This window comes from Lissotriton vulgaris, chromosome 10 (genome assembly GCF_964263255.1).
Source record: "Lissotriton vulgaris chromosome 10, aLisVul1.2, whole genome shotgun sequence".
NCBI classification, from domain to species: Eukaryota; Metazoa; Chordata; class Amphibia; order Caudata; family Salamandridae; genus Lissotriton; species Lissotriton vulgaris.
This window is the reverse complement of record NC_141698.1, coordinates 603,080,980-603,098,517: the sequence shown is the minus strand read 5'-3', so window position 1 is coordinate 603,098,517 and position 17,538 is coordinate 603,080,980. Positions and strand designations below refer to the sequence as shown.

At 43.6% G+C, this 17,538-nt stretch overlaps 1 protein-coding gene across 1 annotated transcript in view; it reads left to right on the top strand.

The window, feature by feature from the left end:
• The window catches only part of NDE1 (nudE neurodevelopment protein 1), a 189,754-nt gene that overhangs the window by 29,806 nt on the left and 142,410 nt on the right, over window positions 1-17,538 (top strand). Inside the window, exons 2-3 of the mRNA XM_086941441.1 lie at window positions 11,403-11,532; window positions 14,056-14,209. Of these exons, the coding sequence (XP_086797567.1) occupies window positions 11,447-11,532; window positions 14,056-14,209 (240 nt within the window). The 5' untranslated portion in view covers window positions 11,403-11,446. The remainder of the gene's footprint in view (window positions 1-11,402; window positions 11,533-14,055; window positions 14,210-17,538) is intronic.

The window sequence follows — 17,538 nt, the reverse complement described above, 5'->3', positions numbered from 1 at the left end:
ACTGAGAAACCAGCATTTACAATGCAATGGTCTCGGCATTGTTAAAGTTAGAGCTATTGCCATTGCTCATGACATTTTTTATTTATGCTTTTGTTTTTAAAACATATCAATAAATGTCATTGTCATTTACAATGCCAATAGCTCTAACTTTAACAATGCCGAGACCATTGCATTGTAAATGCTTGTAATAATAAAGTGACTGGCCAAAACTGTTGCATTAGTTTGTTGGATAAGAGAGTTTGTGGTCCAGCCACACCCCCAGGTTTTTGGCCTTTTCCACAGGTTTGGGGGGGGGGGGGTCACTCATCTCTGCTGGCCACCACAGGGTGCCCCAGCTAGTTAGCAAATTGCCAAAAATCAGAATCTCTGTTTTGTCAGAGTTTAGCTTGAGGCAATGAGTATTCATCCATTGATTGACGGTACGCATGCAATTTTGAAACTGTAGGGTAAGGGGGGTTTAATTCATGTATGCTGTCACCACAATCTGAGTGTCGTCGGCATAAGATGTAAGGTTAAAACCAAAACTCTGAATTAGCGGAGCCAGTTATGAAACATATATATTGAAGAGTGATGGGCTCAGCAAGGAGCCCTGAGGCACTCCACATGGAAGGGTATAAGAATCTGAGAGGTATGTGTCGACCGAGACCATTAGCCCCCTATCCTTAAGAAAGGAGGACAATAGGGCCAATGCTGAACCCCGACCCCCCCCCAATCTCTCGAGCCGCTTATGCAGGAAAGAGATGTCAACGGTTTCAAAGGCGGCTGACAGATCGAGGATTATCAGCACCGCTGTGCCGCCTCGATCCATCACTGCCCTGATCTCTTCTGTGGCCTTGATGAGTGCTGTTTCGGTACTATGTTCATGACGAAAGCCTAACTGTGAGGGATCTAGCAGGTTGTTCTCATTGATGAATTGAGTCAGCTGGTAATTCATAATTTCATCAATTATTTTAGCCGGCAGTGGTAGCCGGACTATAGGCCGATAGTTATTGGGGTCTGAAGCATCCAGCGAGGGTTTTTTCAGCAATGGTTAGATAGATGTCGTTCCAAATGGAAGGGAAGGTCCCAGAAATAAACATTGAGTTAAAGATTTCTGTAAGTCCTGGACTTACCAGGTCTACAATTTCTTAAAGAAATGCTGGTGGACAAGGGTCAGTGGGAGACCCTGATTTAGAATCCAGAATACTTCTGACTACAGTGTCAGTAGAAATGGGAGAAAACGCAAGAAGCGTATTAGTGTTGAGCTCTCTAGTGGGGGGGGGTTCGCTAGAGGAGGAGAACGTTTTAAAAAATGTTCAACACTTTTGTTCTAAAGGCGGCTGCAGTGTTATCACATATCTTTTGGTCACTCTGGATCCCAAGGGTCTTAGAAGTGGCGAGTTTGTTCACCACTGTGAAAAGTTCTTATGAATAATTTTTTGCTTCGATTTTTTTAGGTGTTAAAATCTTGTTTTCCAGCTATCAGTAGGCATTTGTAGTGTGATGGGGCTGCTTTGTAAATTATTTTCTCATTCGAGCAGTAGTTGGCACGCCAACGTCTTTCTAATTGTCGACATTTCTGTTTTTCTTTCCGAAGATTGTCGGAAAACCAAGAAGCTGTAGGATTTTGCCTAGTTCCTGATATTTCTTTAATGGGTATGGAGGCTTTGAAAGCATTGTTTAGCCATTTGGAATATTTAGGGGCTGTAGTCTTGGGGGGGCCAAGTAGTTGCGGACGAGAAACCTCCAGCTAGGTGCGGAGAGTTTTTCTGTCCATTACACCCCAGTTTCTTTTAGTCATAACAGGGGTCTTGGAAGCCTTGTTAGATCCGAAAGAGGTTGTTGGGAGATTAAGTTTGACAAACGAGTGGTCGGACTAAAGTTAGAGGCAGGGTATTGGTAGAGATAAGGCTGTGGACTGACGTAAAGATGCCATCTAACGTATGACTAGCTTCATGGGTAGGGGTCTGGACCTTTTGCCTGAGACCCACTGCTCCCAGTGTTTCCAGTAGTGCTTCTGTTTCTCTGTTATCCCCATCTTCGAGATACAAATTAAAATCTCCTAAAATGGTAAATTCATCAGAACACAAATCTTGAGATCTTGCGGTCATGCTCTGGCCAAGATCAAGCGGATCAAGAAGGTTAGAGCAGGCGCACGATCCTTCTCTAAACTGGCGGCTGTTCACTGGAACCAACTACCATTAGACCTTCGCCTAACGGACGAATATTTGAAGAAATCGAAAACATGGGTGTTCCCTAGAACATAGCCAAAGATACCTACTGTCATCCTGGATGAAGTACCACCCCTTTAACCCCTTGCCTGTTTATGATGGAACCACGCCATCATGAGCCACAGCAGCATGTGCTCATGACGGCGTGGTTTCGTCATGCTGCGGCCGCTCCGCCCACGCAGCATTAATTCCCCACCTGTGCGTGCAAATTAATGAGCGGGCGGAGCCGTGACGGAACTATGCCGTCATGAGCACACGCTGCCGTGGCTCATGACGGCGTGGTTCCGTCACAAGCGCCGAAGCTCCGCGTCCACCTCCCGCGCCGTGGCAAAATTCGCGCCACGGCCAAGGGGTTAAAATGTCCGCAATCTCCTTTCCCATATCAGGATAACTCTTTCCTAGCGCCGTGATGACCCTTCGGATGAATGTTTCGCTTAATAAATATAAATACAAATGGTCATTCTCTGGGTCTTTTCCTTTTTAGGTCTCGCGCCTAGCGTGCACTGCGTAGCAGTGCTTCGACCAAGGCGAGGCATTTTGTAATTGAAAAACGGGGTTTCAGCAGTCACTTTGGACTGTGAAACACTCGAGCGTGTGCTTTTTTGTATAGTGTTACCCCATTGGCCTTTGCGTGCGTCTTATTGTAAAAGACTGCACGCAATTGGCCCAAAGCACGCGCATTGCTCCTCCCATGGCCTATTGGTGTCTATTACGCGCAATCAACACCAATAGGCCGTGGGAGGAGCTATGATTGTGCCCACACAGGCGTGACGTGCACGCCACTTGTTTTTAATTTTATTTCGCGGCAGCGCTGCTTTACTTTCACGCCCTTTGTCTCCCTGCCTTTTGCGATGCTGCAGTGAGTGTGCCGGTAATCACCCACTGTAAACCCAGACACCAAAGGGCAGCTGCCCCTCCCCCCCCACTCTCTCTTATCCCATGCAAATCCGACCACAGGTAGAGATTCACTTTTATTTTATTCAGTAACGCTGGTATAATGGAGGACGATGGCAACACTAGCCCCAGTGAAAACGACATTATTTTTAAACAAAGGAGCAATAACCATATGTCCCTGGAGATGCGAAGAAGAAGAGGATTTATTGAAGAATCTTTGATCTGGTGCAAATAGCAAAACAGGATAAGTCAATTTTTTTCCCTATTTTTAATGATAGCGCACCCGAAAATTATTACTAGAAAGGTAACGCCCGACTATTTGAAAGACACATTCTTACATGCATGAACGAAATGGAGCCGGAGCCATTGCTTACACTTATGTTATATTAATGGATGAATGTATCATTGTGAAACGTAACTGGTGCTCATGGAAAGTGCTCCAATACCTTCGGGTCGAGTTTGCGCTATATGAAACTGCTCCAAAAAAAATGGATTATAAATCAATATGCAATTACAATTCAAAAGTTACAAAACCATTTGCAGTTCATAAAGGGTCATTTTAATTTTCATCATCGTTGATACTTGGAAAGGGACAAAATATGTTGCCTCGAGCTTAGTCTCGGCTTTCACGTTTGAAAAGCTGTGTACACCTGGTCAGTTTATTATTATTTAAACCAAGCGAAATAGCTTCATAGTGATTTTTTCTTATTTCTATTATTTATTTATTTATTTTGGCATGGTGGAGCAAATACCATTTCTGTGTTTCCTATCTTACAAGGCAAAAGAATGGAGCAAATAAATTTGCATGCTTCTGCCCCAGTGCAAAGTTCTCCACAAACGACACTGAAAAAAAGCAGAGCCGTTTGCACTATTTTTGCTATCTATGTAATAAAAATAAAGTGCATAAATATTTTGTCTGAAACGAAGTATCGCATTTCCCATTCGAAAAGTGGAATACGTTTTCTACGTCATTATTTACATCTTCCCCCAAAATTGTGTGAATTCTGTTACCTTTGCTTTTGACCAGGCTGAGTAAATACCATGAGCTATATTAGCTATTCCACACGCAGTCTGAATGAATGGCGTCCATTAAATGCTCCTATTTTTTGGTGTCAGTTGAAAGTTTTGGGTGAAAGCCTCTTGCTTTCAACGGACTCCAAGACACCGTTTCTCTGTGAGCGGGGGTAAAAGTGAATTTAGGGTAGCCTGCATTGTTTAATTTCTTCTTATTTGTACACGACAAACATGTGAAATTTGTTTGATATCTGTGTTGGCCTTCTTTGTACGAAATTCTGTCTTCTCTGTTCCGTGATATTCACACACCAAATGGGCAATGAAATTAATTTGCTCCGTTTGAAGTACAAACTAATTCGGAGCTTATTCACAAGCCTCTTGTGCCGTCCTTGCGCCACTTTTAATATGGGGAAAAAGTGACGTAGCTGCAGCACAATGGGCTTGTAAATAAGCCGGAATTGTTTCGGTTTGTTAGCTCCTGTGGGAGTGAGGTACACATATATACACCCTGCTCCCATCCAATCATATTGCCCATATGCGGTAACGTATAGATTTTGGGATGTGCTCAACATACATTATGCATGAAAGTGGAATTTGCATTTAACCGAAGCAAAATGATGCACAAGCCCACACATTTTCAAAAGCTCAGTGAAGCATCCTAAAAAGTACTGACATTTATTTATTGGGGAAAGAGACCTAGGACAAAATTCACCACTCGATTGTCAGCTACATCAAAGTTTATTATGTTTTGGCTCTCATCGAGGGCCACATAAAAGACGTACAACAAATTCAAAACAATTACAGATTCAATCAAAGTATTCCATGAACATATGTCATTCAAATCCATAAATCATTCATTAATGAAAGCACAAATAAAAGCTGGCACAAAATAACTAAATAACATATTAATAAATATCTAAAAATCCTTTAAAAAATTTAAAAATATAGAAGCAGAACATTTCATTTGGAGGCCAATATAAAGATTGTACAAAGATATTTACATTAGATATACCTAAGCGGAGGCAGATTGGTTTTAGCCATTTAAGGCGCAAAGTGCGAAGTGCAGGGCAGATCAGCAGAACGTGCATACGGTCCTGTATACTTGCATTACAAAAATTGCACATGTTAGATGAACCATGCCATTTGGAGAGAAGTACATTTAGTGGCAATAGGTCATAACGAAGAAGGAACCAGAATCTTCTAATGCCATGGGGTAAGTTCCATAAAACATAGTTTAAGGCTTTTTTGGCAACATATGAGTTAAGGAGAAGATCACAACCCCCTTTTCCTTGTATTACATTCTTATCAGTTAGAAAGCCTAGTTCCCACGATGCCTGTTTTAACAGGATTTTTAGTTGTAATTGAGAGTGCAGGAACGGAGTACTTTCATCTAACCTCAGAAGAGTCACAGCTCTTCTGAAGTTCTTTACAAGTTGTGAAAACTCTTTAAAGTTGCCTAATAATTCACTTTTCAGTAGGGCTCTCATTGTCCCCGGTTCTGCTCTGGCAAGAGAGGCCACCCATCGTACCAGGGCACATAGACCCTGCACCCAACTGCCCCTTAACCCAAACTCGAGTCTGCACGCTGCTAAAGAGCAATTAGTTTTTAGGGAAGACAGGGATCTTAAAAGTTTCCCTTCAATTTTATTGCAGAAATCCCAGAGCTTTAGTTCAATGAGTTCAATACCATAAAGAAGGGTAGCGGGGATCTTAGCCCTATATACTTCAAGCAAACAGGCAAAGTGTCTTTTGCTGGATGCTGAGTAAAGCGAATTTAAGCCTTTACCATGTGCTAGGGCCTTTCGGGAGCAGTGTTCAATGTGAGGCCTCTCGCTCAGGTTAGCCGCGATGATTTTTCCCAGAAAGGTGTAAGTTTTAACGACCTCCAGTTTTTGGCCGCCGATGTGCCACCCGAAATTTTCCGAGCGGCACTTCTTTTTCCCCCCTATGCACATGATTTTACTTTTGGATATGTTAATCTTCATAGAGTGGGAAACTGCAAAGGCATGGAGAGCTTGCAACCTATTTGCCAGACCTTTAGGTGTTAAATCTAGAAGAAGAATGTCGTCAGCGTACATCAAGCAAGAAATAGAGGCCCCCCCTATCACTGGAGCAATACCCTCGCAGACAGACACAGCGGCAGGTAAGTCCTGCGTATATAGGGAGAACAAAAGGGGCGCCAGAAGACAGCCCTGTTTTAGGCCATTTAGGGAAGGAATACGGTCAGAGAGACCCCTTTCACCCCCCTGCAACACCCTACACCATGTTTCCGTATGTAATGTACGGACAAGGTCTAACAAGTAGGGGGGTACTCCAAGAGAAGATAATTTTCTCCACAGCGTTCTACGATCCACTCTATCGAACGCCGTGGAGAAATCAATGAAGGCTGCATAAACAAACCCCCCTCTCACTTTCGTATACTTGTCCGATATCACATGCAGGGTGGTTAAATTATCTAGAGTGCCATGTTCCCTACGGAATCCCGTTTGTTCGAGTGGTAAAATATTGCTCTTGTCAACCCAGTCGGAAAGTAGATTTAAGAGACATTTCGCAAAGATCTTGCCGACTGAGTCGAGGAGAGCAATCCGGCGATAGTTACTAGGGATATCCCTCCCACCCTTCTTAAAGATGGGGACCGAGATACTACCCCTCCAAGATGCTGGTACCTTTTTCGAATCAAAACAGGATTTGAATAGAGGATGAAGAATTTTGCTCCAAAGGAGAGGCTCCTGCTTCAGGACTGTCATGGGGAGTTCGTCCGGGCCCATTGCACCGGACGAACGCATATTCTTTATGGCCGCTGCTATTATTTCCTCGGTAGGATACTTAATTTCTCCTTCAGAGATTACATCAGGGAAGCTAGTATCCACTATAGTGCCATTCCCCCCATAAAGCTCCCAAATGTAGGAAGACCAAACATCTTCGGGAATAGGAATTGGACAAGGGGTCAATCTATTGCCACATCCCTTCCCGATTATGGACCAAAATTCACGGATCTTGCCATGCACTACTGCTTCCCTTAGGTTAATCCATACTAAGTCTTCCTTCTCCTTTTTTATTTTCGCCTTTAATCTAACTCTCTTTCTTTTTAACCTTGATACTTCTTTTTCCCGTTCCCCAGATCTACTTAAAAATTGGGCTCGTACTAATTTATTTATTTCTTTATTTAGTGTGCTCAAAGCACTGGGCATGTATACCCGCTTCGGGGGACAACTAGCTTTTTTAACATCCAGGATAATGTTCCGCATGAGGTTTTCAAAACTGGCGATTTCTAGACCATACCAAGCATTCAGATCTGCTATCGTTTTACATAAAATAGTATGCACCCCAGTAATTGCAGATGGGTTCCAAAAGCATCTACCCGAGGAGGTATGAAAAGCTGTATCTTTACAATTAATAGACCATGATGCCGTACTAGGTGGTTTTAAGGAAATAGCCAGGAGGATTATATTATGATCGCTCAATGTCGTGGGAACTATAATAAGGTCCAGGATGCGCGGGAATATATCATAATCCGATATCGCATAATCAATTATGGAGGGCTTACAATAAGAATTATGCGTGACTCGATTGTCACCTTGAAGTAGACTGGTGGTTTAAGTTCCAGTAGTATATTTTTTTAAGGTCTATTAAATAGCCAAATGCCTTACTAACTGACTCTGCTAAAACAATACACATACAGTGACACAGTGCCCATGTAGGTGTTTACAAATAAGTGCAAGAGCCGAGCACCTGCACAAATGAAACACTTCATGACGAATTTTTAAATAACAGCAAAAATCATACTCCACCACAGTGCTAAAATATGTTGTGTGGGTTTTTACAGATATGAGTACCTTGTACTAGCATGCCCCCCTCCCCCCCCCCACGAGGCATTTTGTTTGCTGTGGCAGTGTAGCACAATTAAGTCACACAGGGCCATGTCTGAGTTGTCATGGAACAAACCTTTAAACTCATGATTTAGCATGATGGTGCATTGCATTCTGGGAGCATGTGGAGGACCTGTGTGAAATATGGTCTGGGTCCTGAACCCAATGGTGGGAAAATATCCCTGAGGTTGGGATTCAGACACAGCTACACGTGAGATGCCTGCCTGCCTGCCTTAAGATGGCTCCACTTCATCAGTTTAAGCTATTGACATTGTAAATGACAAAGCCTTTTACTTATGCTTTAAAACAAACATTGAAATAAAAGGCATTGTCATTTAAAATGCCAGTAGCTGAACCTCTCACAAATGCGAGACCTATTGCATTGCAAAAGCTTGTTGTTCCAGGTATTGCTAGTGTTTAGGAGGAATGCGAAGGGGAGGTCCCAGTGGAGGCTTTTCCAGGAATAGGCTTATTAGGTCTCGCGACCTATCAATGCGCGCAAGCGCATTGAGCGGAGCGAGAATTCAAGTGCTCAAAATCCTCGTCAAACCAAGGGCTTTTTGCTGCGGTTTTCTTTGAGTTCACGTGAGTCACGTGACCAAACAAGCACGCGCATCAGCCTCCCTCCCTCGCTCCTAATTGCATTTTTTCCCGCCCGCACAGCACATCAAAGGGCTTCTTCCAGCGTGTGCTGTGCGGCATCTCCTCCCCATATTATTCATAGCTGGCCGGTGGCCGGCCGTACTTTCAGTTTCCCTGCCGCTCTTATTTTACATTACGTGCCAACAGTAATTTTTTGCAAATGCTTCTTTATTTAATTTACACGCATACATACAATATCAGCATGAAGCCCTTTCACGAGCGCCATGCTTTAATGTTTTCATTGTTGTCTCTCTCCATGTTCCTCCACCCCGATCTCTGCTCTCACTCCCCCCTCCATTCTCCCACGCCCTCCTTGTTTTTTATACCTTCCTGTGTCTGATTTATCCCAAATTACGATTATCACTTATTTTCTACTTTTATCCATTTCTTTGATTTGATATATATTACTTTAATCGTGTATGGTTTTAATTAACAGCTGAGCCATGATTAGTAAACTTGTATTTATTCGTTATCGCTGTGTGTGTCTATTCTCTCCGGTTCTTTCATTCATGCCCTCTCCATTAGGGAAACCACAACTTTAAAGGCGGGATATCAGGGCGGCTGAGACCGAGACGGCTCATCACCTAAATCAACAATTTGTAGTCAACAACCCATCCCGCCCCGCACTGTTAGCCTTTTGAAGAAAGCTTGGTGACGCCTACAGTCTCACCGTGAGCTCCTCGCTCACATTCCTCCCCCCCCCTCCCCTCAACCAGGCTCTCCCGCACCCATCCGGCTTCCCTCCGGCCATTTGCCACACTCCTTGCCTCTGCCGCAAAGGACTCCTCCCCCCGTCACTCTCCAAAACAGCTTTGTTTGCTCTTCTTTTTGCTTGTATTCCGTGAGCTCCTCGCTCACATTCCCGCCCCCCCACCAGGCTCTCCCGCCCCCATCCGGCTCCCCTCCGGCCATTTGCCACACTCCTTGCCTCTGCCGCAAAGGACTCCTCCCCCCGTCACTCTCCAAAACAGCTTTGTGCGACGTCTGTATCCATTACTGGGATATGTTGGCACTCGTAATTGCTTATTGGCCTTTACTAGGACAGTGAATATTTGTATTATATGGGGGGTCTTTTGCTGTTTGCCAGAGAGTCACTACACTCACTGCACCCTACCTCACTCACGGATCGGTCTTCACTCACCAAAAATGCCATGCAGAAGTACAGTGTTACATGGATATGTTGCCTGGGCACGTTCTATTCTGTGCAGTGATGCATTGCAATAAGAGGACACAGATGTACGGAAACATACGTGATTGCTCGGCTTGTGATCAGGGAGCAAGCATGCTAAGGTCTTACCACATAATAACGGGCAGTCTACAAGCAACTCCTTGTACGATCTGACAGTTATTGAACATCGTATAGGTAAACTATATTGGAGGGTCCCTGCAGACACTTCCCTTTTGCTTTGACAATCAGAATCAGATATTCTAAATGCTATATGAACTTTAAAGTTACTTTTTTCAATCGTTGCTCTGTTCATTACCAGTGTTTTGATATTACATATCTTCAACTGTCCTATTTTATTCAAGTGCTCCAGTGGTTTCAAGTCTGCAGGACGCTTTTATAAAACGTTTGTGTAAGAAAGCGTTAAAAAAAATAACCACAAATGCGTTCATTTCTATCACGTAGTTCCAATGGTTCTCTCACGTGCGTGGGCTGTGTCGTTTGTTCAAGAAATTAGTTCACTGGAAGCACGATCCAACCGTTCCGACTGCTGGCTGCAGCCTGATGCTGCTTTGACGGTGCAGGCGCTAAAATTGACCCACTCTCACACCCCCTCACCCTCACACCCTCACTCACCCCTTCATCCTCACCCCTTCATCCTCACCCCCCCTTACAACCCTCTCACCCTCACTCAGCCTCACACCATCACCCTCACACCCCCTCACCCTCACACCCCCTCACCCTCACACCACTCAGTGCTACAACACATATGTGTGTGTAGGTGCAAATGCAATGTTCTTGGATTTTCGTCACAATAAAATACACTGAACATAACCTTCACAAAATTCATTTACAAACGTTTAAGCTATTGCCATTATAAATTACAATAACTTTTATTTAAGTATTAATTATTTACAAAATTAAAAGCCATTGTTATTTGTAATATCAATACATCTAAGTTACGTAAATAAAACACATATTGCATTACAAATGCTATAGGTGTCACATTTGCGAAGGTTAAAACTATTGACATTGTAACTGACAAAGCTATTAATTTTGCTATTTTCAAAAACAACACATAAATTAAAAAAGTGTAATTTACAATACCAATCGCTCAAACTTTCCTAATGCGAAAAGTTAAAAGTATGGGCATTGTAAATCACAAAACAAAAAAATAAAATGTCATTTAGAAAACAAATAGCTCAAACTTTCCTACTGCAAGACCTATTGGCAACGCCAGTGCTTGTTTCTTCTATTGTTTAATCTGATGCCATGTATTTTCTGTTTTTTACATTTTGATGAAATGGTTACGAGGAATGGATTGAAGCATGTCTTTTTTTAAGTTTATTGTTTTTATTAACTAATTTATGGAATTGTCTTGAGCAGTCTTAGACAATTTTTTAATATGTCCAGAACAGTGTTCATATTTTAAAATTCATTATTGTATTTGGCTACCTACTAAAATAAATAAACATTTAATAAATGTGTATTAACTTAGCGAGTGGTTCTATGCTTCAGACTGGTGTAATATTGCATGTAGTTTTCTGTAAACGGGGGGTTTCATTGGTAAAATTGTGAATAAAGTGATCATAAACATTTTTTTTTCAGTAAGCAAATGAAATCACTGTCCTGGATCTGATGGCATTTTCATAATGGAGGACTTAGGGAGCAGTAACTTTGCATCTGTGGGGGAAGAGCTCCATTATTGGAAAGAACTGGCTTTGAAATCCAAGCAGTGGTAAGTTAAGTTGAAGCAGTTGCAATGCATTTCCCACCTTCGTTTAGGGGCTTTGCTACCTCCTATATACCGGGATAGCTAATTTATTTTGCTTATGAATATACAGCATGCATTTTTTAACATGTTTCTTTTGCAACTCGTTTTTATAAGCTAATGATTCCTCTCTCACACGGCCGTGCTGCCTGAATATGTACAATCTTCACCTTTGCTTAGTTGACCAACTCATACGTTGCTTTTTAGTTTGAGATGGATAGCATATTATTTGAAATTATTGTCAAGTAATGCATGTAGAAAAAGTAGTTTGCTATTTATTTGCCCCAAAATGCTTTTTATTTCCCTTGAAATAGCCGTGAAGCTAAGTGGAGTGGGCTTCCTGTTTCAATGACTTCGTTAAGTCCAGGTAACTGGCAGGGTGAAAGAAGCAAAGCTTTAGCCTCTAAAAACAATTTTCCTCTTGCGGAACCCTCCATCCCATCCTTCAGTCCCGCCATCCTTCACATCACTGTTGTGAGGTAGCTTTCATTAGTTAAGCAGCTCACTCTTGGGATTTGTCTGGATATTGCTGATGCCAGATACATAATCGCACCTTAAACAGCACTACTGCAGTGATTAGGAGCCCAAGAAACACTTTAACACAGGAATCCTTTTATCCACTTCATGGTAACTGTCAGTGAAGCGGGCTGCTGTTTTTTAAGGAACTGCCTATCTGTTGAGGAGGAGAGGTGGCAGATTTTTACTCGGGATGTTAAATTAAAAGGTGTTTCTGTTTCTACTAATGCTCTTAAAACTTCCCTTTACCCCCAGGTAACACTTAGCAGCAAAAACAACCCTATGAAGTCTTCACCATTTTCTTATCTATACTGACATTCTAACAGATTGGCTCTGATCATAAAAAGGGGAAACATACGTTTAATCCCTCCTATAGTGGTCTTGATATATGTTGAGGCTGGTGGAAAGATGAAAGGGAAATTCGTAGGCAGAGGAGTAGCCCTCTCCTTGGTGGTGAAAGGACTGCCCGTAGCACTTGCTTGGTCTAGCGTTGCCTGGACTGGGTAACCAGTGCTGAAGACTTCATACTGGGTTGCTTAGGTGGCCCTCCTGGTCGGGCCCTTGTAGATCTAGTACATTCAGCACGCTTGAAGAGAGCATTGCAGAAAGATGACTGTTTCTGGATTCCAGGGCCAGCACTAAAAAGACAGGCTTAAAATGCCCAGCCGATTTGGGGGGGGGTGGGGGGGGGGGGGGCGGCTGGGGTGCTGACATAACAGTGGGAAAGTTTTGCTATACAATTAAATGCAGTAGATGCCTAAACACTTAACTGACATAGCTGATTACTGATTCTGTCCTCAGTACTTGGTACCCCTAGATTGATATACAGATAATGGTTTTCTCCATTGGTTTGCCACATGCTGCCTTTTCATTTGATATATATATGTTTTATTGAGATTAACAGAAATTGGCTAGACTGCCCTCGTTTGAAGGACTAAAGCCACAAATACCTGCTTTCTCCCCAAAACGTCTGAACAAATTCATCGTAGCAGTGTGCAGCCAGTTCACCATGTTCAAAACCTCCTTCATGTATTGTCCCACTCATTTCCGCTTCTAAATGAGCATGGTCTACTCATCTGTTAGCATCATGCTCCAGGGTCTCTGTGGCTGGCCACTTTGGGTCTCGTTGTATTTGGCTAAATGTATACTGTGGACATTTTCGTTTTTGAAGGCCCCTGTTGCAAGTTTGTTGGAAGGTTGCATTAACTACTTTCCAGAAAGAAAACCTCTCCTTCGGAGGAGCAAGGACCTTGCATCACGAGTTTTTTGTTACCCCCCTGAATACTAACACACCCTCTCTGCACATTTTCCCTCAGTTTACTACGATGGAAGAGGCTGTATGGCTGTGGTTTTAATCATTTCACTTTTTAAGGTGTAAAGTGGTATATCAAATAATATTGAGTTCTAGGACGTCATTGTTTTTCGTTTTTATTTGAAACTTTTCAGAGAGTTTTTATCAAGGTTACTTACTTACAGTTCATGAATAAGGCTTTTGATCATTAAAGTGATAGCTGTGGTTAAAGTAGGTATCCAAAATTTAATGTGTTTGTGTGCGTTTATATATGTGTGTGTGTGTGTGTCTGTGTGTGTATGTGTTTATAAATGTGTGTGGGTTTATATATATGTGTGTGGGTTTATATATATGTGTGTGTGGGTTTATATATATGTGTGTGTGGGTTTATATATATGTGTGGGTTTATATATATGTGTGTGTGGGCTTATATATATGTGTGTGTGGGCTTATATATATGTGTGTGTTATATATATGTGTGTGTGTTTATATGCATGTGTGTGTGTTTATATGCATGTGTGTGTATATGTATGTATATATGTGTATATATGTGTGTGTGTGTGTGTGTGTGTGTGTATATACACACACATGTACACTCAGTACAGTCATGTTGAAATTGTTTTGCTTTTCATTATGTGCTAATTGATATGTGGTTAATTAACCCTTTGAAATTGCCACTTTAGTGCAGAAGACGCGCAAGAAGAGCTCCGCGAGTTTCAAGAAGGGAGTCGAGAATACGAAGCAGAGCTTGAGGCACAATTGCAGCATACAGAAAACCGAAATCGTGATCTTGTGTCAGAAAATAACCGTCTTCACATGGAGCTTGAATCCATTAAGGTAAAGAATCTCATCATAAAAATATGCTGTGCTCATCTACCACAGATTATGTAACTTTAGGTGCCTGGTTTGGACGACTTTATTTCTCTGTATAGTTTATCTCTTGAATTACTAGAGTCTGGGTTCATGAGATGACAGCCTTATAGAGCATCCCCATTTATGAATCTGGAGTAAGTTGTCATTTTAGGACAATCACAGGGAGCCTGATTCCACCAAGGCGTCTTGAAATCTCATAATGTTAGTCTAGGGAACAATATGCTAGCCTACATAGTTTATCCATCTTAATAATAGAAAAACGTATACAAAAAAAGTACTGACGCACCCATTAGTAGTCCATACGATAGTGCTAAATCAAGGCAAGTGGAAACTCTAAAGTAAAGAAGACGAAGTGAAAATCCTTAATGTTCTCTTATTATACATAGTTTTTAGGTCTTGCCTACGCAGCGCATGACTGACAGTACAGGGCTTGAAGAAGTTAGTGGTATTTATTGTCCCGGTCCCTGAACCGATGCCCTCACCTTCACATCAATTCTGTAATTAAGCTGGGCCAATAACTAACATTGACTGGCTGCTGGCAGGAATCTGTCCAGAGGTGGAATCTGATACTTTTCGATTGTTGTTACAAGATGTGTCCTGGGGCCCTGCCTACAAAGGTGTCATTTTCTATCGTCTGCAAACTAACAAAAGAAAGCAGAAGAAAAAATACTGGTTGTTCTGCATTCCTTTCTGGTTCGCTTTTACATTTGTAGCACATTCTTTCCTGCATTTGCATAGGCCTCTTTTTATATTTGTTCCCTCTTTTTTTATTTTCTGACTACATTCTGGTACTTTTGGTATATTTGCATATATTTTGTTTTTGGTTTTAGTTCTGGATTACCCGCTTACATATCTCTAATAATATTCAGAGTCAAAATCCACACACAATAGAACACGTACAACTTCACTGGCAAAGCCACCTTCTCAGAATGTGATCATTTTTACATGTACATAAAACATGACCTATGCAAAGACAATACCAGTAAATGCCACCTTAGTAAGCTGCATTTCAGAATATTACCTCAAAATGCAAGCATCTGTCAGCAGTTTGGTATGCTATTCACAGCGGTGATGTCAGACATGCTTACTCAAGCTTTTGTTTTATTTTCGTAATACCATTGAATGGCATTTAATTAGATGTGGATTTTTTAGAAGGGCTAGTCGTTAACATACTACTTGCTGTCCTATTGCTTTGTCCTTGATGCATTGCAATGTCGTTTCACCTTATATAGTTATACTTGGAATCAGAAGAATTGACTGTATTCAATTGCTTTGTAAGACAATCATAACAGTACATATCAATAAAAAAGAACATAAAAAATGGTAAAAATGAATACACAATTAAGAGTCGTCGTACAGAAAGAGCATATTACAGTCCGTGATTAGAGTACATTTGTTTTCCTGTGACTGAGTACTTTCTTTAAAAACATACATATCCTCCAGGCCCTGTGGATATCGTCTAGTAACTGCAGCGCTAGAAAGGCTGGACGGCATTGTCTCAAACCCAACTCCCTCATAATCGGGACAAGCCAGACTTTCCTTAAGCTACTATAAAATCTGCAGAATAAAAGACGTGTATGGTTGATTGCTCGGAACAGTTATCACATGGACAAGGGCCTAAGGTTTGTGTCCAATCATTCATACAAGGAAAACTCACAAGCCTGTGATAGATGTTACATCTTAAACGAGTTAGTAGTAGTCTCTCATAGCCACCAGGTACAAACAGTAAATACGACTGAATATTAAAAGAAGTTAAATCAATTGGTTATTCTGAACAGAGGGCTTTGTACTCTCTGTAACCAATATTAAGTGTCTAAAAAGATCAGTCCATGTTTTTTTAGTTCCTTTCTTGAGATCGATTGCATGGTACCCGGAGACTTATAGTAATCCGGGTGGCCAAGGTCATACATAAAGTTCGATCTCGGGGGGCGTGCCTTGGGCGCCGATGGCGATGGTCGCCTGAGAGCTCGGCTCCGGGACTAAGCCCGGGATTATCCTGAAAATCGGAGGCTGCGGGGCACCCCAGACCCTGCATTCTGCCGAGCGTGCCGACGGAGACCTGCCGGGGCCCCTGGTGGAGCTCAGACGTGGGTTGCTCCGGAGTAAAACCGAAGTTTGCGGAGTGCGACCCAACATGGCGCCCGGACCCCTTTGTCCCCCTGTTCGGACCTACTGACTTGAAGAAGTGCCGCGGGCAGCGACTGGCGCCCGGCTTCGCCATCCCCGGCTGTTCTGGGCATTGGACATTTACTGGATTGAACCTTTTGCAACGGATTTGCACTCGGTTGGACGGCCGAGCGGGTGCCCACGCAGTGGAGGGCACCGGGAGCGGACGCCCTGTGATCCAAGCGGTGGCCCGCCTCGCGACTCCGCAACTAACTACGTCTTCCTGGCCGGTCCACCTCCATGGGAGGCGCGACACTCTGGCGCCACAAATCATCCGAGGGAGTTGGTGACCCTCACCCCGGGGCTATAGTGGGTGAGCGGGTCTGCCCGACTCGGCGACGGCTGTCTCCGCCCCCTCATCGGTGCCCTCGGACGCCGTGGCGGTGGCGTGAGCCGAAGCGGCGGAGTCTCCACAGGCTCTGGAGAAGGAGGTCGCCCATACCCGAATTAAGGACAAGCACCCGGGAAGGTCGTGGTCGACACCTGCACGCGGAGACGCCTACTCCGGGACCCTCACGGAGTGCCCCTGGAGGTATGGGGAAACCTAGAGGAGCCAAGGGATCCACCCAGACCGCCTCGGACTCTGAAGCCCAGGACAAAGAGGAACATGGGGACCCAAAAAGTTCTGGTGGCGCGCCGATGCAGCAACAGTTCGACCGTGTCCTAGAGGCGATAGAGACCACGAGATCGGCCCTACAACAGGACATTGCTCAGGTGGCGACGAGCCTGGGCCTCCTCAGAGCGGACCATGGCAAACTTTCAGACCGGGTCAAGGAGGTGGAGGGCACGGTGAAAACCTTGGAGCCGGCGCAGCGAACCTTGGCTGCGACGATGAAGGACGCCCTATCCCGAATTGCGACCCTGGAACAGAGGGCGGAGGATGCGGAAGGCCGCAACAGGAGGAACAACATCCGAGTGGTGGGCCTGCCGGAAAAGATCGAGGATGGCGACATGGTGACATACTTGGAGACCTGGCTCCGAGACACGGTGGTCCCGGAGGGTCTGTCCTCCTTCTACACTCTGGAACGGGCCCACAGAGTCCCGGCACGGCCCCCACAGCAGGGACGCACCCCGAGACCGGTGGTGGCGCGGTTGCTGCATTTTCGAGACAGGGACTTAATCCTCAA